At 39.0% G+C, this 25,260-nt stretch overlaps 1 protein-coding gene across 1 annotated transcript; it reads right to left on the bottom strand.

The window, feature by feature from the left end:
* Positions 1-18,836: 18,836 nt before the first annotated feature.
* On the bottom strand, positions 18,837-24,885 carry LOC149247505 (uncharacterized). Its single transcript, XM_089444390.1, has 3 exons — positions 23,484-24,885; positions 21,379-22,822; positions 18,837-20,979 (listed from the first exon to the last, which is right to left on the bottom strand). The coding sequence occupies exons 1-3, from the start codon at positions 24,883-24,885 to the stop codon at positions 18,837-18,839; spliced, it is 4,989 nt and encodes a 1,662-aa protein (XP_089300516.1).
* Positions 24,886-25,260: the final 375 nt, after the last annotated feature.

Below are 25,260 nucleotides of genomic sequence, written 5' to 3'. Positions count from 1 at the left end.
TCATTCAAACCAGCAACCATGATCTCCTTCTGCACCTATTCCACCTGAAATCAAATCAAACCAATATATACGTGACTGTATCCACAGAAATAGGCGTATATACGCGGATGTTCTTCATAAAACTCGCGTACAACCACTTCCAGATCAGCAACCTGTAAATGTCCTGTAATAAGGTATGTCTGCATATAGATATCAACTCATCCTTTTGATCATCATCATAAAATCATTCACTATATCATATGTGAAAAACACCATAGTCATATCATCATCATCAATATCTTCATGATCTGATATATCATCCATGTATCATTACTTGGGAACATCTGCATCAATCAACATATGTAAACCTATCATCACATAGGTAAGAACTCATCATCATCATGTCTCCAACAATGCAACTTTGAGTAGTCATCCATGTATCAGCACTATGTATCTTGAGCTCAAGATCATTTGTCAAGACTTCTTGATATCACCAACATCAACAATCCTCATCCACATGAGCGCCAAGAACTATAGGAATCCTGCATCATAATTGTATTATATGATCTTTATGCATATGACGACAGTAGCATATGAGTGACTCATCATCAAGTGTTTTCAAGCTTTGTACTTCTCCTTATCCTTATGAAGATCACCATGATGCATCCACAAATATGATCAGAACACCAACTATGTAAGCCCAAGAATCATATGAGATTTTGTCATGGACAGCTCATAACCATATCATAGCAAGATGTATCATTTAGTCATATAAGCATCATCACTAAGGACTACTAACCATAATGCCAACAATGCATTATTAAAAGTATATGATCCCCCTGAACCTGTGCCATTTGTTCATTGTCAGATCTGATCATGCATATATCAGCAAGAAGTATCATGACATCATCATCATCAAGTTAGGACCAAAAACACTTCTAAGCATCTTATGACTATCAAGACATTACATCATTAGCAGATTGTAACCATTATCAAACAGAGAAAATAATAGACTGAATCATATTAGACCCTTTTTCTGAGCCTGTCCCTTCTGCTTTTCCTCAGACTGACATATACGTGACTGTGCAATGTCTAACTCTCGTATATATTCTACTTCCCTTTATGAAACTTGCGTATGATATTTAGGACACTGAATTTTTATACTTTCAACTCCCTCTGAGTCTGTTATGTTTGTATATTGTGTTGTGCCACATCTTTCTGACTGTACTTCCTTCTTCTTCCATATCTTCAAGTGTGATGATGTTTTCTCCTTTCGGTATGGTGCCCGTACTTTGTTCCTGCATTCCTTAGCTATATGTCCAAGCTTGTTACATGCATAACATCTCACATGTTTCATATTTCTTCTGTAGCAATCAACAGCTCTGTGACCAAACATATTGCAAGCAAAGCAATATCCCTTAAAGTACCTGGAACGTGATGTTCTTTCTGTGTGATGGTCTTGAACCATTCTACTTCGGCATCTGGCTACAACATGTCCAAGATTATGACATACATAACATTCAACATTATTCATCGGAGGAGTAAAAGATTTTCTTTGAAGAATTTCTTTCCTTGGCTATTGATGGGGTTGTCCTCTCATCTCCTTGTTGATTATTTTAGATTTTACATTAGAGTTCCTTGCCTCTCCTTTTGAGCTAGATTCATCTTCAATAGATTCATAAAAACCAAGGCCAGTTTTGATAGCAGGAGACCTTTGACTACTAAGAATATCATCTAAGATCTTAGTACTATCTTGAAATCGTAAGATCTTATCCTTCTCTTCTAAGTTATCTTTAAGAATATTTACCTCAACCTAATGTTGCTCCTACTTTTCATGATACTACTTCTTCATGTTTTCTTCAGCTTTTCTTCCTTCTTCTGACTGATGTCTTAGTTCAAGAACTTAGTTTTCTTGTTTTTCAAGAGCTTGGAGTAGTTCTTTATTCTACTTCTTTGACTCTTCAAGATCTTCCTTTAGCGAGAGGATCGTAGCTTCAAGCCTTTCATAATAATTGGATCTATCTCTGAGTTTCTTGATTATTGTGCTCCTTTCATTGACTTCATTTCTTAATGATGTCACTTCATCCTACAACTTTTGACATTGAACTACCTTGTCCTTGAATACCTTCCTTACCTTGTTTCCTTCCTCTAGTTGAACTTTTAGTTTGGTAGCTTCTTCTTTGAAAGCACATTCCCTTTTGTTCAATAGATCTTGTTGATCTCTAATTTTGTCTATAAGCCTTTTAAATTCTGCCTCTATTTCATATCTTTCTTGCTCACCCATAAGAGCAATTTTAGTTGTTTTGTTATCACTTTCATCATCTTCAAATGGATAGATAACTGTATCACCAGAGGATAACAAATTCATACCTGATAGTTCATCCTCATTATGAAGTGATTTTGAATCCGAAATTCTTCTTCCACATATTCCCCAATCGATACTCCCACTGTCATAGCTCTTCTGAGATGTCTTCTTTTTCTTAGGTGCTTTCTTCTTAAGCTTCTTTCCCACTCTTCCACGGATCTCCTTCAAGCGCTCAAGCTTCTACTAGAGGACCTGCTCTAATACCAATTGTTGGAAATAATAATGAGGGGGGGGGGGGGGTGAATCAATATTATCAAATCAATAAAACTTTTCCATTTCCATATTAAGATTCATATACGCTACTTCGGTTAATGGAACCCGCGTGTATACGCAATTGTGTCTAATGCAACTAGCGTATATCCATAATACTTATGATTCAGTTAATCCATTAAATGTTGATCCTTAGTTAGTGCATTAGAACTTCATTATCCATATGAACAGTAAGCAAGTGCAGTAAAATAGAACAGATCATCACACACAAGAAGCACACATGAACACCATGATATAAGATGGAAACCCAATGTGGGTGAAAATATGTCTTTATCTTCTTTCAATTAGAAACTTCTTTTTACAATGATTCTGTACTGGTGCAGTCCTTTACCAGTATGCACGCTACAACCTGCAGAAGGCTACAACCTTCTCTCATTCTCCAGACCCTCCTGGAAGGGAGCTACAACCCCCATAGCTCTTGTACTAGCTGATCCATTTACTAGTACGTAGGTGCCGACCTACTAAAATGCTCCAATATTTACTCGTTTTCCAGCTGCTACTAGAAGGGAGCTACCACCCCCTTAGCTCTTGTACTAGCTAATGTACTAGTACGTAGGTGTCGGCCTACTGAAATGCTCCAATCTTTACTCATTTTCTAGCTACTACTGGAAGGGAGCTACCACTCCCTTAGCTCTTGTACTAGCTGATGTACTAGTACATAGGTGCCGACCTACAAAAGTCTACAACCTTCTCTTTCTTCCTCCAGGTACCACGTTTCATAAATTTTCAGATTGGATACTCCTAAAGCACAACACAATAATCTAAAGGCCACGTTTTCATCCAATTTTCATACTGGACCCATCAATATCATTGAAGCACAAAATCAATCAATACTAGCATCATCAATCTCTGAATCACTGAAACACTGAAACCCTGTCAACAACACAGTCACCAGAACACAGAGAAGACAACAGAACTCTGCAATAACAATCAAACCCAACTGCAACTCCAAATATCATATATCATAATGTATACGCTACCATGACAAACCAAACCTGCGTACATACACGCTTTTACTAAAGCCAACCTGCGTACAGATCTATAAATATTCAATCATGAATTGCAGCTATTTCAAACTTAAGTTATACCCAGTTCAGAACATTACATGCGTCAGTATACAGATCTAGAATAAGCATAATCAACCTTATAGAGATAGTTCATTTCAAACCATTTGATCCCGATCTATCCTTAGATCTTGTTCTGCATCAACCGGTGAGATTCCTACTTAGCTCAGATCAAGCAATGCATCATAAACCCATAACTTGCATACTGGATCTCATACTTCATCAGATATTCAAGACTTTCTCCATCTCTTTGCCTAATGATCTTCTTCTCCTTTTATAGTCTTAGGCCTTACTCAATACCATGTTCCAAAACCATTTAGAACCAATACTTGGGATCAACACATCCGATGAGATACCATGGTCCAAAACCATAGGTTCAAATACCAAGGACTAAATACCATGGACCAAAAATAAGTTCTCCCACATGCACGTGATTTTCCTTGAGTGAAAGTGCATGTATATGCATACGCGTCTTTTGAACGTCTAACCCACGTGTATACGCAGCTTTGTCAAGCTGAACCTACATATATATCTTTTTCTTTCATTTTTGTAGTCTGATCATCAATTATTTTCTACTGACCTACTGCACTATAATCTGTCATCTTTGTGAGTTGCCATCAAGGACAACACTTGTCTCATAATGCCAACAATCTCCCCCTTTGGACTTGATGGCAAAGCTAACTTGTCATACTGAGAACTATCATCCTGTCACATCTGATATCTCTTCTGTAGAACCATCTAGTTATATATTGTTCTTCTATGGGTGGGTTGCCATCAAGTACAACACATGCATCATAATTCCAACAACCATACCATGATCTCACCTAAACAAGTTTTGATATCATAAAATCAAATCCATCTTAGATTCATAAAAATTCCTTCACCATTAAGGAATTTTCCTGCCTCCACCCACCTATTGAGGGCTTCCTCGAGAAAACCATTTCCATCCCCAACCATTGGGATTTTTCTGAGACCCCCTCACCTGGATCGAAAATCTCTCGAATGGCCAAAGCTCAACCAAGAACGAATCTCGTTACACCATGGATATCTAGGAATGGAAAGGTACGGATAAAATAACTATCAAAACCCAGGAAATCCATTGCCACCAACAACAAATAAACCAAGTATACAGATGGATATACCATGTACGCCAAAACAAACAAGGGAATCATACATGCTATCTGTTACTTGTAAGTATTCTTATTGAAGCTACCTGATCCAACCCTTCCTTACTTGATCCCTAGTCTCCTTTCTTTCCTTGTCCTTCCTTTGCTTGCCTTCTTTTCCTTTCCCTCTTGGTGCTCTTCTCCTCCTTGAAACTAAAATAACAAAAGGATACAATCTAATACTCTGAATCCATTTTACTATTGATGCCTCTGATTTCTTCAATTTTCCTCCATTTTCCTTCATTGCCACCGACAACAAATAAACCAAGTATACAGATGGATACACCATGTATGCCAAAACCAACAATGGAATCATACATGCAATCTGTTACTTGTAAGTATTCTTATTGAAGCTACCTAATCCAACTCTTCCTTACTTCATCCCTACTTCCTTTTCCTTCCTTATCATTCCTTTGCTTGCTTTCATTTCCTTTTCCTCTTGGTGATCTTCTCCTCCCTGAAACTAAAATAACAAAAGGCTACAATATAATACTCTAAATCCTTTTTATTATTGATGCCTCTAATATCTTAATTTTTCCTCCATTTTCCTTTAATTTCATCCTCACATTCATCATGTGACCTTTCACCTCCTTTCTGTCCTAATTTCCTTCATTTCCATAAATAAAATTCCAAAATACCATTTTTCCTTTTCAAATCCTTTTCCATTGCCTTTGTCAATTTCCCCTTAGCCATAAACACAACAAGTGATGCCCACTAGGATATTTTTCCCAAAATTTAGCTTGGAATAAGTGTCCCATGACTTTGGTCTTATTTTTCCTTTTTTAACTTTATTAGATCAAATTTTAACCCAAGGTTCTTACATTGAGTTATCTGACCCATGTGATGAACCGCTAGATGATCTATATGGAAAGCATTAGAAGTTTATGCTTGTGGATAACGACTTAACTGATTAAGATTTTTTTCCTCCATTGATGCCTAAAGTTTATATAGATATTTTACCCACCGTTACCAACACTATTTCCCCTAAAATAAAGCATACATTTGAGAACTTGAATGAGTCCACTCTTCTTTTGTTGCACAACTTACCTGTATTTGGCACCACCAGTGAGATTGTAGGACGTACCGAATTTCTCATGAGTAGAATCTATAATGTTTCATTATTGCTCAAAAAGGAGTATCAGATACATGTGCACAACATTCATAAGTTAACGAGACTGTCTATGGATGGTCGGGACATATCTATGACATTTTAGGGAGGAGACAAGCACAATAAAAAGAATGGCTTAGCTAATCTTTATTAGAAGTATGGAACCAAATGTAAGGGACAACTGATTTGAATGGAAAATGGCATCCAGACATGGAATTTACCCATTGTATTGTAAGTGGTATCCACCTATGGTATTCATCCATCCATGGTATTTATCCACCCATGGAATTTACCGATGTTATTGTAAACGACATCCACCCATGGTATTCATTCACCATGGTCTTTTCCCATTGTATTGTAAGTAGCATCCACCCTTTGTTTCATCCTCAAATACTATTTATCCACTCATCGAACTTACCCATGGTATTATAAGTGACATCCATCCATGGTATTCATTCACCTATGGTATTTACCCACCCATGGAATTTACTTGTGGTATTGTAACAAAAAAAGGCTATAAGTAACAAATCACATTTTGTAAAAGGACAGATTGTCCACCATCATGTAGCCTTTATAGTTATACTTTGTTTTAATAAAAAAAATTATTTGTGGTTTTAATTACTATGTGGTCACTCCTCTCTTTTTGTGGCATTTCAATTTGGGCCCCCTAGATCCATTTCAATTGTTTAGATCTTGGGGGCCTCCCCCCAAGATCCAGATTAGTGGTGTTTGATTCAGGTTACACCTCCATGGGAGATATGGCTTGACACATATTTCAGTTTCAAACTTTTTCAGAAATATTCAACAAACTTCATGCAGGTGCTACGACATCCATAGAGCACTTTCTTGGGAAAACTGGGAAGATTCTCTTTTTCATTTTATTGCGGGAAAATTTTGCGTGACAAGTTTGTAGATAATATCTGAAGTTTTTATGTCAAAATTAAAAAATAAATAACAGAACTAGGTTGCTTGAGAAAAACTACCCAAATTCAAACAAAAATCGGTTGAATCAGAGTCTGGATAAGGGAGATATCACTGATTTAAAATCAACTGTGTTGCTGAAATGTTTCTGACGAAAATTCATGGATGGATGCTCTCCTATAATTTTTTGCAGTTTTTTTTGCGGAATTTCATAAACATGATTATAGATATGAGATCCTCTTTAAAGATCACCCAATTTCAAAAAAGAAATAGTCAAATCGGAGTTTGGATGAGGGAGATATCGCTGATTTAAAATCAGTTATTTTTTGAGGGCTTTTGTGATAGCGGTATAGTTAAAGCACGAATATGAATTTCCAGAGTGTCCATATAGGGATTTCAATCACATGGGATGATGAATAATGGTCATTTTGTTTCAAAAAACAGTCTATAATAAATATTTTGAGTTATATTTATCAATTTATGCCCATTTTAAATTACTTTTTATATCTGGAGCAACATTCAGAGAGGGTTCCCTTTAGAGACATGCCCTCCCACCTTGCATTAGTAGGCACCTACTTAAAAATTCATTAGTGTCAACATAGTAGCATTCAGCTTGGTTTCTTTGGAGACATGCCCTCCCACCCCTAGTTATGTAAGAACCTAGTACTTTATCAACAATCAACATCATGGTTATGGGTCAACCACACAAAACTGCTATCATCGAATTCCATTTGCTAGGTCGCACAATGGTAGTATAAGAGTTGGTCACAATAATTACAAGATACTTCTATCCTTGGATCTTTGTTTGTCATGGTTATGGGTCATTCACAAATGAACACTTCATTAAATACCATTTTCTAGGTCACACATTGTCAGTATCATGGTTGATCACAAGAATTACATGGTATCTCTATCCTCGGATCTTTGTTCATAACGGTTATGGGTACAAAACAATTCTCTTAAGTGGATCTTTATACTCAACAAAGGCTTCTTAGGAGGGAACTTCACTAAATGGGTACAATTTCTTCTTAAATAGAGAGGAATGATCTGAATGGAAAATTGCATCCACCGACGGCATACATCTACCCGTAGTATTCATCCACCCATGGAATTTACCCATGGTATTGTAAGTGGAATCCACCCATGGTATTGTAAGTGACATCCACCCATGGTATTCATTCACCCATTGTATTTTCCCATAGTATTGTAAGTGGCATCCACCCTTGGTTTCACCCTCCCATAGTATTTATCCACTCATCGAATTTACCCATGGTATTGTAAGTGACATCCACCCATGGTATTCATGGGTATTTACTCACCCATGGAATTTACCTATGGTATTATAACAAAAAGAGGCTATAGGTAACAAGTCACATTTTGTAAAAGGACAAATTATCCACCACAATGTAGCCTTTATAGTTATTCTTTGTTTTCATAAAAAATAAAAAAATCTAGTCTTTTGTTACTATGTGGTCTCCTCTCTTTTTCTACCATTTCAATTTTTAAGATATTGGGAGCCTCCTCCCCCAAGAACCATTTAAATTTCTTAGATCTTGCCCACCCCCCGCAAGATGCAGATTAACATGACCCTGCGATTGATCCAATAAACCACCCACAAGTTAAATTGGTGTCCCATTTTATTTCTAGACAAGTCACTCGGCATTAGACGAAGGGTGAATGCACATTGGATACAATTTCTGTGGTCAGGTTATGTGTTCAAGGGGCTTAGTTAAATTGGTGTATGTACTTATTGGATAATTTGCTTCATGCTTGAAAGGAAGCCAACCAAAAAGGAGGTTATTTCATTTACAGACACCTCATTGTTGCTCTTATTATGTTTAAGTGACAAGGCTATATTGGTCATGTTCTTCATGATCCTCTAGACCATAAGTAGCTAGACCTAACTTATGAACCTTGGGAGGTCCATTCTAACACCACTAATATTTCCTTCAATGAATCTTCCCTTGGTTCCTAGCATAATGTAGCAACCTCGAGTTATATTTTCATGTAAAAAGGAAAAAATAAACCAAGGTCATGGGACATGTATTCCAAGTTGAGTGAGGGGAAAACATCAGAATGGCAGTCACTAGAGGTTAATTAATGGATATGGAAATTGGCATTGGCAAAGGAAAAAGGAAATAATTGGTAATTAATTCGAGGAATAAAGGAAAATAGGAGAAAATGAAGATTAAGAGGTAAGAATATGCACGCAACGGAAATTAGAGAGAAAATAATGGAAAATGAAAGAACAGAGGAAAGGGAAAGGAAGAGACACCACACATCAATGACAAAAGGGTATCTAAGAAAAAATTGACATATTTTGATTAGATTTCAATAATTTTTCAACTTTGACAACTTTGGTGGTTTTAAGGAAGAAATCAAACTCCAAGAGAGAGAAAAAAAAGTGAAAGAAAGCATAGGACAAGAATGGAAAGAAAGGGTGTGTAAGAGGAATTTTGGACAAAAAGAAGGGCGAAAAATAGTTGTGGATTTGCAGGTAACAATGTGATTTATCATCCTAAGATTTGATGCATGGTGCATGCATTGTTTTATTTTTTATGTTTGCTATCATTGGGATGGGATTTTCTTGGATTGAAAGTGGTTTCAAGCTTCCCTTTCCATTTCCTACATAGCCATGATGTAATGGGTTCCTTTTTTTAGCTAATATTTGGATGGCTAGTAGATTTAGAATCCTGTTGAGGTGGTCTTAGGAAAATTATCAAGGGTTGAGGGTGGAGATGGGCTTTCTCTTGGAACCGTTGACGAGTGGGTGGAGACAAGAAAATTCCTCTAGGTATGGTGAAGAAACTATGAGGCATCCAAGTTTGTTTGGTTTTGGTGATTTATAGACTGGTTTAGGTGAAATCATTATGGTTGAGGGTTGAGGTGGTTTAGCCTCTGGAATCCTTGGTTTTTTTGTTTTATTTTATCCCATGTCATCTCACATTCATACTTGGAGTATGGCACATGGGTGATTGGGCTAAAAGAAATATTTGGTTTAGCTCCAATCAATGGTCGAGTGGTATGTTGAAGTCCTTAACTTGGTTAGCATTTACATATGGTAACATGTATTAATATTTAATGAGATCAATGAGCACAAGCTCTGGTTTAATATGTTCCTATATGATTGATTTGTCATGTTTTATTTTTGGTTAAATGTTGGTTATAAGCATGGTATATTTATCATTATGTGATGTGCTCTTGTTATAGTTCTTTTACATGGTTTGTCAGGCCCTCGGTTATATATTTCAATGTGTGAGCTAATTTGTGTTTTTACAACTAGTAAGAGAGGGAACTGAGCCTTATTGATGTCTGTCAAATGATTTAATGAATAATTGAGGAGACAAGAATTCATGAGCTACAGGTACTTTGTTCTCAAAGTGTTCGCACAAGTGACTATTATGTTTTTTTGTTAGTTTGAGCATGATTAGAGCCTGGAAATTGATTATGAAGGCTCATGTAGTTGGATGATAGAGTTTTGAGAAGTTGGCTTGGAGGCTAGCCCTGAAAATACGCAACATGGCTTCTATATGCACTCTCAGATACTAAAAATTTCAGTTGTAGCGACATGGAGGGTTAATTGTGCATGCAACTAGATCCTTCCAGCCACATTAACAAGATTGCATGCATGTGGATGGAAGTTAAAGTGGGTGAAACATATGGTTCTAGCTCAGGGAAAGGTCACCAGTGATATTTTACTAATGTCTTGGTGATCAAGTGTCCCTCGAATATGTAGTAAGCTTATATATGTGGACCCCACTTCCATAACTGGAACTTCGATATCGGGTCATTTATAGTAACTCTCAATTTCCATTTACCACGATGAGCTTGTAAAAGGAGGAAGAGGTGGGTTGAGGTGTTACAAAGTGGTACAAAGTGAGGTTGCAGCACTGTACCTTAGGGTAAAATCAGTTTTTCATGAAGGTTTTATGCGTTTGGCATGGATGCATGATGGTTAATAGATGTTATATACATTATGGTCATATGCATGCTAGTCATTTTATCGCTATTGTGGTTACATGCATAATAGATGTTTGTTAATTATTGCGGTCATATGCACGTGCATTCGTTATTCATGCATGATAGTTAATTGATTATGTGCATTGTGATCATATGCATGTTTATTATTGTCATTATTGTTTCTTGCATGATAGTTCAGTTCTTGATATCATTATCCATTCTACTAATATGGAGTTCAAGCTTGAATGGAATGTTAATGAGAAGACTACTAGAAAATGGCCTGAGAAGCAAGGAAGATCTTTGGATGCAAGTGATAATGAAATTGTGGCACCTCATAATAATTTTAATGCACCTAAGAAAGGACATGAGTCTCAGTCTATGGGGTAACACAATAAAGGAAATGAAAGTAAACCATTGCAGTGTTGAACTTGTGGTGGTGTTGTCATTGCTACAACACCCTAAAGCATTTCGCTGCATTTAAATTTTGGAGCCCACCTCACTGTCATATTAAGTGTCACCTTGGTCATCAAGTGTCATTTTTTGTTCATTCACATGTTTTCAATGTTCTTGAGTTTTCTTAAGTGTCGTCACATTGATTTGAATATCCTTATATGCATGCACGGTCACAACACGTTTCTTGTTGTAAAACTACACTTTGGATCGTAGTCACACACACTTCACTATTTATAGTTGGGGAATGTGGATAAAGTTATATTTTCATGTATATTAATTGTTTGTTAGGTTTTTATAAGTTTTATTATTGAGTTAGTATGAGTCAAACGTGGTTTTGTGTCCAGGACTCATCTTGGCTACCCCTCGATCAATCATCCATACTTTCACAAATTTTGGTTCCAAATGAGCCCATTAAGGCCAAGAGCACATGTGCCCACTCTAAAGCCTTGATGGGCGATCCTTCATTGTTCAAAAGTGCACCCTGCAGCCTCCTGGAGAGAAATATTCACATCAAAAGCACAAATATCCTTCCTTATCCCAAACTATTCCCTCAAATTACCAAATCTTCCTTGAGTGCACCCCTTTTGGTTTGGAGAAGTGCACCCTCCTTGAGAGCTCTAGTGCATCCTGAAGACCTAAAGTTTAGCCCTTTAGCCTTAACATATGCACCATACACCCTCTTGACCTTACTTGAGTGCATTGACGCACCCTGAAGGCATGAATCCCTAGCCTTCAACCTTCAATAATGTTCTCTACACCCTTCTTAAGGACTCCTAGGTTCTTGAGCACACCCCGAAGGGATAAAGCCTCAACCTTCATCCTTTGAAGTTTCCATTGCATCCTCCCTCTCTCCCTTAGGCACATAGTGCCCCTGGAATGCCCGAAGCCTTCCCCTTCCCCCTTTGGACTTGCGATATGTGCCTTGCCTAAATCGCCTTCTTCTTTAGGGTGCATGAGCACATGGCAAAGCCTCGAAGCTCCTCTTCCTTCGTTCTTTAGCCTTTCAGAGTGCACCCTTGCACCTTGTAGCTTCCTTGACTATTTTAGGCACATTGAAAAGGCATGAAGAGTGAAATCTAAATAAAACATGGTAGAGTAGGATATTTTTAGGTTGATGGTTACTTGTCATGAGTGGTTGTAGAAACACATATTCAAAGGACCTCATGGAAAGCACACACATTGAATATCAGAAAAGCAGAACCTCATGCCTCCATCAAAATTTATCACTATACTTTTGTCTTACGAGTAAGAATTTCAAAATTTGTAAACAGAAGAACGAAAGAAACTTTGGCTCAAAATTTTAGAGAATCCATCATTGTTGAGAAGGACTTGCATTCAATCACAGTCATTATTGATGATGAATCATCCAAGGATTCTGAGGACACAGGCGAAAGGTCTTATACCTCTTCAAACAAGGCCAAATATAAAGAAGTTACTTATTTAGAACGCTTGACCCACACTATCAAGAATTTGTCCAATGATTTGGTAGAATTGAAGCAAAGGACAAGTGAGACCACTATCAGCAGCAAGCCCCTAAAGTTTAACTTCCTTAATAAGTTCAATATCAATAGAAACAACAATAATCAATCGTTTAAGTTTGCATAGAGGTCAAATTTCTTATTGAATGTTGAGAGCATGAGCATGGACCAATATTGTTCTTTTCATCAAGAATATCATTCAGAAAAAAAAAAAAAAAAAAAAAAAAAATAAATAAAAATAAATAAAAAAATAAAAAAATAAATAAAAAATAAAAATAAATAAAAATAAATAAAAATAAAAAAAAAATAAAAAAAAATAAAAAATAAAAAATAAAAAAAAATAAAAAAATAAAAAAATAAAAAAAAAAATACCCACAATGGAATCACATCATGAATTCTCTGGCTGCACATATCATTTACTCCATACTTTTAGATGAGCTGAATAAACAAATAGAAGAAAAGGAAGAATCTAAGGCAGTTGAAGAGACTGCAAGTGTTTGACACAGAGTTAATACTTTTGGTTGTGTGTTCAACGCTGGGAATAAAAACCCTAAAGAACCACCATTGAATAAGGCCTCAACTCAGAAGAAAACTAACAAATATGAGTTGAGAAGTCAAGGTCCTGTTCCTAAATAAGATTTGATGGAACATTTTTTAAGAAAACCCACTCCACCCATCAGCCAAGCTCCGAACAAGTTTCGAAATCCAACCATAACAAACAGTACTTCCACCAATAGTAAAAGTAAGAGCATCATTCTCAATGTGCCAAATGCAGTCACTCCTCTAAACTCTTCAACAATTCCTACCACAGTTGACTACAACATATTTGAGGATATGAAGAAAGCATGTGCAAATATTTGAATCTTCGACCTCAAAAGAATAGTAGGCGAGTGGGAACTGCTTGTCTGAGCCCTTGATAAGCTCTCATCAGAAGCTAATGCTTCTTCTTACCAAAATATATCTAGTATGTCTTTTGGTCCCTTGGAGTTAATCGTTAACGCTGCAACATTGGAAGATAATATTGTCATGTAGGAAATCTGTTCTGTAGATAAAAACTATCCCTCTAGACCTATGGGATGATCTAGCAACAAACAAAGACAAGTATATCTCAATTTTCCTAGTTTATACTAGGAAGCAAAAAGGAGGATAGATGACCTACCTCAATCTAATGCTAACATCCATTGGTCTCGTCCTTGATTCTTTCGCTTCCAAGCTCAATCTCCTCTTTGTCATTATGGATGAATACCTACAAGGAAGATCACTTGGAGACAACAAACACGTACTTAGAAAAATTCATTCCAATATAAGCCATGTAACAGATCAAGTAGTATTACACTAAATGAGAAATGATTGACACATTTATGGAAAGAAAACACATAATGTATTATTAATAGATGGTAAGGGGAGCATTACAACCACGTAAGCCTTAATGTTGGAAGCCTCCTTTAGGTGAGTTTCCAAATCCTAGCCGTAACCTTCAAGCACTCCTTTCTCCTTAGATAAGTGGGCATCATTTGGGCATACACTAATACAAAATGACTAATTAGTTACTAAAAAAACAACTAAAATTTGCATATAAATGACCACCTTTCAGTCAGTGACCAATAGTAGATAATTTATAGTATCCTATAATGCGACCAACTTTTAGTCATTTTTTAGCTTAGTCATTAATTGGTTTCCTCAATTTTACCATCTAGTAGTATATTTAGGCATTAATTTTTCATTGTTTTAGTCATTAATTTTCGCAATTAATGACCAAATATATAACAAAATATATTACTATATGAATCCTCAAGAAAACCAATTAATGACCAAAATGTTGATCGTGTTATAAGATACTGTAAATTAGATACTGATAGTCATATATATGCAAATACTAGTCATCATTTAAAACCAATTAATGACCAAAGAAATATGACTAAATTTTAGTCATGTTATAAGATGTTGTAAATTAGCTACTACTAGTCATATATATGCAAAATTTATTCATCATTTAATAATAAAAAAGTTATCATTTGGAGTAGTCATTTATCTTTTTTTGGTATTTTCATATTCATTATATAAACAACTGATTTAGTAGTTTGTATTCATTTCATTTAATTTAATTCATAATCATTATAAACGACTAATTTAGTCATATATTCATTTTATTCGTGTTCATCATTAATTAATATAAACTACTAATTTAGTAGTTTTAGATTGATTTTATGTGTTTGTTATTAATCACCATAAATTAATTAGTAGGATTTTGCGATTAAATTTTAAGAAAATGTCATACAATGTGTATGTTTATGTAATATGGTAATGAAAAGTTACATATGTTAACTACAAGACTAAATAATATCAAGTGCAAGTAAAAATAATTTCAACCATATAAATTTTACTATATAAAATATCAAGTATTGCATATGAGTTTCCAACTTAATATGGGTTGGGCTACAATTTACACATGAAATATTGTTTCATCATTTCAAAACTTTATCACTGTGTTGCCAAAGCATTGCAAGTGAATTCACCAACTTTGAAGGCTTGACCATCAGTCTCTATGAGTGTGTCTTATGCAAGATATTGGCTCTAAGGGTATCACTAGACTGATTCTCTTCTCTCTCTCATTTTGCATTTGTTGCTCCAGTGTTATTGTTCTCCTCTTTCTTCAATTGTTTCTTCTTACCATCAATATTGAGTTCCTCTCTTGAAAATAAAAGAAGATACAATGTAGAGCATAAGACATGGAAGACGATGAATACTTGAATATAAAATAAAGTAGACTATAAAATATCTATATGACATATACCTCAACATTCAATAGTGGTCACTATGTGGCTAGATGACCTGTATAAACAAAGCAAATAAAATTTCACCATAGAAAATGGAATTGGAGGGGGATTCATCATTCATACTAGGATTTTTTGTGTGTGCACAAATCATATTGATGACTTCTAATTGTATCAAACACAAAGAGTATGCACAATGACATGTAGTGACATGTGGGTGTCTATTTGACTCAATGTTATGCTTGATTTTTTAACCCATTCCAATCCTACCACAATTAAATTAACAGAGACAAGGACACAAGAAGGACTATCAATAAATGAAATTAGAGACTTTAGAATGCAACTCAATTGTACCTAAATGTAACAATACATATTTGCAGCTTCTTCATTACTGATGAGAATCAAATCACACTGTCAAAAATTCCTTGCATTATGACAATTTGGTTACACCTGCACTAATCCTCTGTAGTAGTCCCTTGACTTGCCTATAGATATAATTTTAGAAACAATCATACTCCTGAAATTCTTCCCTATATGGATCATCTTTGTCCCCCCTATTGATAGTTATTTTTCAAGGCAATAGAATAGAACTCTCCAATTGCATCATCACCTTTCAAAATAATGCTTGAATATTTCCAGGTGATTGTTGAACCAATCTCTACTCAGGTCCATGAAATCCTTGATTTGTCTCCATCGCACAAACCTCTTTTCATAATAAACTTATAAATCCCACATTTTCATTCCTCATCCCTAAAATACCAATTCTTTACAGTGGAATACTTTATCATTGCTCCCTCGGTGCAATAGAGATCCACTACTGTGGCATGGAGATGATTGGTGTCATAGAATGGTATGGTTCATCCTTCAATATATGTCACAGAACTCCTCTCACCTCACATAACTCCTCTCATCTACAAAAATAAGAGTCCTATAAAATGCTTGGTCTCCATCTCATTCATCCTGAAATAAGTTTATATTTCCATGGGTGACAAACTCTGCTTGGAGATTTAATAGAAGGAGCTATCAGCAGGAGAAATAACCATGCCAAGCTACTTCCTAACTAGATAAATATACTCTTGAATTTCCTATTATAATGAACAAAAGATAACCTCAACTACTTATAGAGTCTACCTATGCATGGTAGAAATGAAAGCACTGTCGAAAACAACATCTACAGCAACGTTGGGCAATCTTTTCTTCTAGTCAAGGGCATGCCGAACTTTTGAAAATTATCAAGCAGGTTAGGGTCCACCTCATCCAGGCTCCTCTTCTTCTGCTACTCTCTATGTTTACGTTCAAAATAATACCAAAGGTCTTCAAAATTGATGGGTGGGTAAAAGTTATCAAACCATTGATTTCTTCCATTTTTAATCATTGTCTATAAGAATTGAATCTAAATTGCAAAATCCATTCAGGTTCCTTATTTTTAGCTGAAATTAATCTAAGCTTTAGAGAGTTGTAAGGTTTAATGGATCTAATTATATTCTACTTAAAACATAGTAACATGGTTTAAAAATGTAAGAATTGAGATCAGAATGTAAGGATGAAACAGAAAATATTTTATGTTCATGATTACAAGAAATTTTAATTTCATGTAACAATGTTTCAGGAAGGTCTAGCATTTCCATCATACCATACAAACAAAAATCCTCTTTAGTAAAAAGGAAGAACAGAGTCCAAATTCATACCCATGTACAAATTACCAAAATATCTAGGTCGAGTGACCTTGCCCTTCCTCCATCTAATCGTTGATCCTCTCCTAAGGTGTTTCCCATGCAAACTCCATCTCAGGTTTGAATCCCATGAAATGCCCATGTACAAATTACCAAAATATCCAGGCCGAGTGACCTTTCCCTTCCTCCATCTAATCATTGATGCTCTCCTAAGGTGTTTCCCATGCAAACTCCATCTCGGGTTCGAATCCCATGAAATCCATAGATCACATTGATGGTTTTCCTTCTTCTACAATTTCCACACAGATATAGACAAGGAAGAGAAAAATGCATTACTACAATGTGATCTTGTAATCTGTGAATATTTTATTTGAACTCAACGCTAAATTGGAAATGAAAAAGAAAATAAATATTTATAATAGAAAAAATAAAAGAAATATTTATAATATAAAATAAAATATATAAATTGCAGTTGGGTTAAATGGTTTATTTTTAATAACGATTTGTTATTTTTGCCTAAGATGTTAAATTAAAAAGAATAATAAGAAGTTAAAAATTATATTGGGATGAGTGTAAACATTTAAATATGACCTCAATTAATAATAAAAATTTAAATTAATAAAAATAGTAAAATATAATTTATTATATTTTGATTTTGTTATTAACTTGTGAATAGGGTTTGTTACACTACCATGGGTCAATGCCACGGCTTATCAATACTAATGTCAAAAAACATAACTTATTTCACAACCAAAATATTTTACAACAATATGAGAAGATTCTTAACCATTGATATTCATGTCCACATTACGGTAGATATTATTAACTTGTAAAAAATAGTTTTTGTTACAATAGCATGGGTCAATACCATGGATTATCAATACAACATGCCCAAAAAACATAAATTATTTCACAATCAAATATTCTATAACAATATGACAAGATTTTTAACCATGGATATTCACCCTCACTTTACCATGGATATTAGCTTGTAAAACGGCTTTGTTACAATACCATGGGCCAATACCATGGCTTATCAATACCACATGTCAGAAAATCATAACTTATCTCATAGTAAATATATTTTATTTTAATTTAATTTTACAACATTTTTTTAACTGAATCTAAAAGGGAAAATGTTACAATTTGAGATATATATAAACCCTCTACTAAAAATATTCCCATAGAAATTAAATTAAAGTTTTAATAAAATTAAGCTAATATGGATCTATGCGGGTTTTTTTTTTCCTGTAGAAAAAGTCGTAATTTCTATTAAGAAAAGAGAAATTACATTCTGTAGATGCTGCGCATATGCATAATGAGGCTGTGTGCCTATCAAAACTATCAAAAAGAAACTTTTTGACGATTGTTCCAGAACTGAACCGGTGAGCTAAGAGAGATCATTCCTTTCCCTGTGTGTTTGTCACCACACAGGGAGTGTACATCCTCCAGGGAGGTTTATATTCAAAAACAATATATACAGCAAGTCTATATCTTGCTGTCCAAAAAAGGTATAGTAAACAGACTGTTTTCCGCCCCGAGGTGGTGCATACATATATAACCGATTTTGTATTTAGTAAACATAGAAAAATAACCAGAAAAACGGTGATATGTTGGGACCCCTTTCAGTGTTGTGGATCCCTTTGTGCTTGTTGATCATCAAAGGGTCTGTGGTAGTGCTGAAAGAAGGTCCCGTCCAGCTCCTCCTGAATTAGCCAGTCCGCTTCTTGCCTCTGTGCTGCTTGCTTGGACAGGTGGTCCGCCCGAACGTTGCGCTCCCTGTATATATGGTGACATTCAAATTTTTCAAAAGCATCTGTTAGTCTGAGGGCCTCTTCCAGAATATGTCTTAAAGAGTAAGCATTACAAATTGATTTTCTGTTGAGCCAATTGCAGACAAGCTGTGAATCCCCAAACAATTGTAGATGAGTGCATCCTTTCTCAAGCGCAAAAAAGATAATGTGTTTTGCAGTAGTAAGCTCAGCATAGTTGTTTGTCCCCCGACCCAGAGGAATTTGTAACATGTAGTAGTGGGCGTCTCTGAGGAAGAGGAGGGCTGCCCCTCCACAACCCTCCTCTTGGGCTGAGCCATCAAAATAGGCCCATGGGATGGATTTGTCAATGAGTTCAGGGGTGATGGTGCGGGGGGGAGCAGAGGGAGGATCGTCTGGGATAAGAGCTAGATCAGCAAAGATGTGGGTCAGTATGGAAGGCCAGTGAGGAAGCTTTTGATCAAAAATAGCTCTGTTTCTTGCTGTCCAGATGGACCAGCACATGAGAAGAGGGATGTTTTTGTCCTTTCCCGAATGTTCTTCCAGCAAGCATTTCCAAGCTTCAAGGATTGTGGGGCCCTGCCATTGCCGGAGGGTGGGGGAACGAGCAGAAAGGAGAGTCCATTGTTCCTGTACCACCGGGCATGTGAGGAAGAGATGCTCTGTGTCTTCATCGTTCCTTCTGCATAAATGGCACCAGAAAGGTCCATGAAAGGAGCGCTTTATCAAGTTTGCGCCGGTAGGAATTTTGTTGTACAGGATTGCCCACATCAGCAGTTTCGTTCTGGGGGCAGCCTTTAACTGCCAAATGGCTCTCCACCATTGTTGAATATTGTCAGGCTGATAAGGGCGCATGAGGTGCAGGTATCCTTCCTTTGGTGTATATAAGCCACTCTTTGCTAGAGCCCAAACAATCTCATCTTCCTCCTCCGAGATTCTGATGTGTGCTTGTGTGAGAGCCTCAGTGTAGGATTCCCACTCTTGTCTCCAATGATCCGGAATGAGGAGGTCTGTTGCTGACTTCCAAGCCTGGTGAAGAAAACAGGTGTTTTCCTGGTCAGCAATATGAGTAATGTGTGTGACCCCTTGTTCCTGTAGGTGGGCTATGAGCTGTCCAGATAGTCTATGCATGTTGCCACATCCAATCCAGGGATCTATGCCAATGCGGACTGAATTGCCTTGTTGGATTCTCCAGGTGAGACCCTCCCGGATGAGGGGAAGAGAGTTTAGGACAACTTTCCAGATTATAGAGTGTCTTCCAGTACCTCTGTGATCCCTACTGATCCAGCTGTAAATGCTCTCCGGGGCAATATATTTTACCTTTACGACCTTGTTCCAAAGACTGTGAGAGGTGAGAAGCTGCCAACCCAGCTTTGCTGCCAGAGCATTTGCAAATAAGTCTAGTCGCTTTATGCCCCATCCTCCCCATTTTTTGGGTCTTGCTATTGTGTCCCATTTTACCCAGGCGAATAGATTTCCCGGTTTGTTTCCCTTCCATAGGAAATTGCAGCAAATTTTTTGTAGCCTAGCTAATATCCCCCTTGGTATCCATGCCAGTGACATCCAGTACACCGGTGTAGCTTCCAACACTGCTTTGATAAGAGTAAGTCTTCCAGCCCTTGAAAGATATCTGTTGTACCATACATTAATTCTCTTCTCCACCTTTGTAATTAGCCAAATCCAGTCTGCGATCTTGTATCCTCCATGTTTCACTCGGAAGCCCAAATACTTCAGCCCTTCCTCCATGGGATGAATTTGAAAGGGGAAGCGATTTTTAGTGTAGATGATTTCCTGTGGAGTACAGCCAAGAGCTGTAATAGTGGATTTCTGAACATTTATAACCATACCTGTGGCTTTCTGGAAGAGTTCAAAGATGTGTTGTAGAGTGGATGAGTCAGCCATGCTTCCATTCAAAAAAATGAGTACATCATCCACAAACAAGAGATGTGTAAGTGAGCAGTTGTCCGCAATTTTGATACCTTTTAAACGACCTCTCCTATGTTCAGAAGCAATCAACCTACTTAGCCCTTCCATAATGAGGAGGAACAGGAGGGGCGAAAGGGGACATCCCTGTCTGAGGCCCCTTTCAGCTGTGAAAAAAGGGGTGGGGGATCCATTTAGGAGGACACTGAACGGGATATCAGATATGCAGCTCATGAGACTTTTGATGAAAGGGTAAGGGAAGCCCAGGTGAGTGAGGAGCATTCGGATGTATAGTAGATTAACCCTGTCAAAAGCTTTTGAGAGGTCTACTTTGAGAATCATGCCTTTCAGCTTCTTACTCTGCATCGAGTGGAGGAGCTCCTGAGCAGTGCCAATAGCTTCATGGATTTGACGATGGTGGAGGAAAGCAAATTGTTCAGAGGATATATTGTCCGAGAGGATGGGCTTCAACCTGTTTGCTAGGATTTTTGCTAAAATCTTGTACAAACAGTTACAGAGCGAGATAGGCCTAAAGTCATTAAAGGATTCCGGCTTATCAGATTTCGGGATGAGGGCAATAAAGGTGGCCTTAATGCTAGAAGGGACAGAACCAGAGAGGCTACAATGATTTATGGCTTTGAGGAGATCCTGGCCTATCAGTTCAAAGAAGGCTAAGTAGAACTCAATGGTCCAGCCGTCAGGTCCCGGGCTTTTGTCTTTTTGGAATCCTTTTATTGTGGCTTCCAGCTCCTCCAATGAGATGTCTTTAGTGAGATCCTCTGCAGCTTCATCATCCACAAATCTGGGGAAGAGTTCTGCCACTCTCATTATTTCAAGTAGACTTGCTTGTTCCGGTGCTTTGTAAATGTTCCTGAAATGTGTTGAGGCCAGGTAGGCAAGTTCCCCAGGATTACTGACTTGATGTCCTTGATCATCTTTGAGCTCCCAAATGGTGTTGATCGCCTTCCGACCATTTGCAAAACGATGGAAGAACTTAGTGTTCTCATCCCCCTCCTTGAGCCAGATGGCTCTACTTCTAAGTCTCCAAGAGTCCTCCCTGTCTCTGAGGACCTGTGTTCTCCTTTTGATGAGACTTTCATAACTGGACTTCTGGTCTATGGTCATATAAGTTCCATCTGAGTCAGATTCAAGTGCTTCTATAGCTTGTTCAGCCAGCGAAAGAGTGTGATCATCCTGAATTCTCTTCATTTTTGCCCATTCTCTTGAGATCCCTTTGAGCGCTGAGAGGTTCTTAACAAAAGCAGTGGCTGGGTCTGCATCCTCAGGGATCGGATGTGCCTTCCAGAAGTCAGTAATGAGATTGATATAACTAGGGTCCCTGAGCCAAGTGGAGTTAAATTTGAAGGGGGCTTTTTGAGTCTGGTGTCTAGACCCCATCTCCAGGAGGATGGGTCTGTGATCTGAGATCCCCCCACTTCCCACCCACTGCCGAGATCTGGGGTGGAGAATGCATAGCCCTTCCTTAATGATGAAACGATCTAGCCTCCTGGCTAAGCTTTGATCCCCTGTTCGGTTGTTCTTCCATGTGAATTGGACTTTTGCTGAGGGGAGATCAATCCAGTGGTGTTCCTCAAGTAATTGCCCAAAAAAATCAGAGAGGGGGTCAATTTGTGCCTGATGTCCCCAAGATTCAGAGAATCCCATGGAGAAGTTTAAGTCTCCACCCAATATAATATTATCCGCCTGTAGCAGAGGGGAGTTGAAAAGCTTGTTCCAGTAAATTTCTCTGTTCATGCATGGACCATAGACATTGATGATTCTATAGTTTTCCTCCATTTCTTTTGAGAAAATGTCTGCCCCCAAATACCCCCCTCCACCCCAGATATTCTTTAGCAGGATAGTTTTGTCCTTGAAGCCAATTGCAATTCCTCCAGAGCGGCCCAAGACGTCGATGGCTGAGAAAGTCCATCCAGGCAGCCATTGACTTAGGATAGAGGTCACAGAGTCAGCGTTGCACAAGGTTTCTTGTAAAAAAATTATGTCCACCGGGTTTGATAGTAAAAGGCGCTTCAGGGCCGATTTTTTTTCCGGGCTGGCCAACCCTCTGCAGTTGAAGGACAAAATTTTCATGGAGGGGGGTGGGGGGGGCCATCCTGCGCTCTAAGGGCCCATGGAATAGTGTTCTGTTTTCCCAGGAGGATCTCATCCTCCGCTTGTTTTTGTGCAATTGTCATAGAGGAAGGTCGACCACGACCCTGCTTAGGAGAGAGGATAAGATTGTCCAGCGGCAGTCCAATAGAGTCCGGAACTTTCAGCTTGGTTGTCGAGCGGGTAGGGTATCTCGGAGCAGAGTTCACCGAGGGAGAGGGCGAAGGGAAAGGGGGGTGGGGGATAGTGGGATCCGATGAGGAGTAGGGTAAGCCTGATGGCTTAGGGATTGGGCAGGTCACATAATGTGACCGGGGAGGGGGGGGAGGAGGCCGGTCCATCTTGACCAAGTCCTGTGCAGACGGGGAGGAGGGAGGGGGGATCCTGAGGGGGGGGGGCGACAACCCGATGCTGATAAATTCATAGACACAGAGAGAGATGCAGAGGCAGACAAAGAAGAGGACATACCCGACGAGAAGACCGCTCCCTTTGCTGCTCGTGATCGGGTCAGAGGAGGAGAAGGCGGCCGATTAGAGTTTGATGCAGCCTTCTTTCGGCGAGATGCTGGAGGCGCTTCCACCGTGTCGGATGTAATAATGTGGTCCGCTCTTGGTGCCTCTGCTGCCGGTGGTTCAGTGTGGCCTTCCGATATGGGCGGATCTTCTCCTGTAGTTGCCTGCTGAGTCTTCTGGAGAAGGGGACAGTCCTTATAGAGATGCCCCACCTGGTGGCATCTTCTGCATCGGTAGGGAATGCCCTCGTAGTCTAGCTTCTGCGTCCTTGAGGTAGATTTCCACTGAATAGTGATGTTTGCCGGCACTCCTCCCCTGGTATCCATGTGCACTAGTATTCTAGCATAGGCCAATGCACCCGTCGAGATGTAGGACTTGTCTGTTTCCATAAAAGTACCAAGCGCGTTCCCAATTCTTTTGAAGATGGCATCGGACCAGTATTGAAGGGGCAGGCCCGGCAGTCTGACCCAGATCGGCCCAATGCCCAGCAGCTCCGTCTCAGGATCAAAGAGGGGCGTCCACCGTTTGAGCAGTACCGGGGCTTTTTCAAAGTGCCAAAAAGATGAGAGAACCCAGCTCGTGTGGTCCGCCCTAGCAAATCTGAGTGCAAACCATCCTCGCACGAATGTCTGTACCGATGGGATCTCCGCGAGGTATTGACCCCAGATCTCTGAGGCCCATTGCTTGATTTTCTCCGCCGATGCATGCCTGCCGCGGATCCTTCCCACCAGTACACAGTCCGCCATATCCATGGCGTCTTCCCACTGTATGTCCTCTTCCAACCTCAGGAAAGCGTCCTCAGCCGTGGATTTGAAGCAGCGCTGCTTTTTGGAGGGACGTGAGGACATACGGCCCTGGTTTGAAGGAGCTTTTGAGCCCGCCGGGGGAGGATTGGGAGGGGGGGGGAGCGGGTTTGATCCCAGGGTGGGGATGGCTTCAGGGAGGGGGGGAACCGCGTGGTAACTGCCTGATGGAGCAGTAAGGGCCGGGGGAGGGTTTGATGTCGCCAGGGGAGGGTTTACCACCGGGTTTGATGGGATCACCGGAGGGTTTACAGGAAGGGGGGGGATGGGGGGTATCTCCGGCATATGGGAAGCGTTGCCTATCGGAGAGGACTGTAGGCAGTCCGAGAGGAAACCAAGCGAAGCCGGGGAGGGGACAACGAACGAATTCCAAGAGGAAGGCTCTCCAGGGTAAAGGGAGGTGGGAAGAGGCGGGTCAAAACGGGACGGGGAAGGATGCTCAAAGCTAGCAGACAAGTTGCCACTGTGCAGACCCCCAGATGAGGAAAACGTTGTGCGCCAGATGGAGGACTCCGCCAGCGGGGAATCCGAATAATCAAGCTCCTCTGTGTCCATGTCGACAGCTGCAAACCTTCCTCGAGAGAAATGTAACCGCTTGTTGTGTCTGCCTCGTGAGCTGGTAACCGTCAGCACCGACCTCGGGGGACCGTTTTGGTAATGCAGATTCGCAGGTCGCTCTCACCGGTAGGAGAAAACAGTAGACAGCCCAAAAACCCCGTGCTTGCTTTGGTTGTTCCGTTCCGATGCAATTTGCGCTGCCAGGTAAAAACCCTAGGGTAAAAGACAGGAGCCGATGAGCTAGGGTAGAAGTAGGGAAATAGGACCGGGTGTCGGGAGGTAAAAAAATTTGCTTCTCGGGAGATGGAGTACGGGGTAGGGATGAGATGGGAAGGGGCTTACAGGGCCGTAGTATGGCCTGTAAACCCCTGT

The sequence above is a fragment of the Pinus tabuliformis genome, chromosome 7 (genome assembly GCF_031772625.1).
Source record: "Pinus tabuliformis cultivar Carrire ecotype Pingquan chromosome 7, CPIR1, whole genome shotgun sequence".
Lineage (NCBI taxonomy): Eukaryota > Viridiplantae > Streptophyta > Pinopsida > Pinales > Pinaceae > Pinus > Pinus tabuliformis.
Note: the sequence above shows the minus strand (reverse complement) of the source record. Positions and strands in the feature narration are given on the sequence as shown.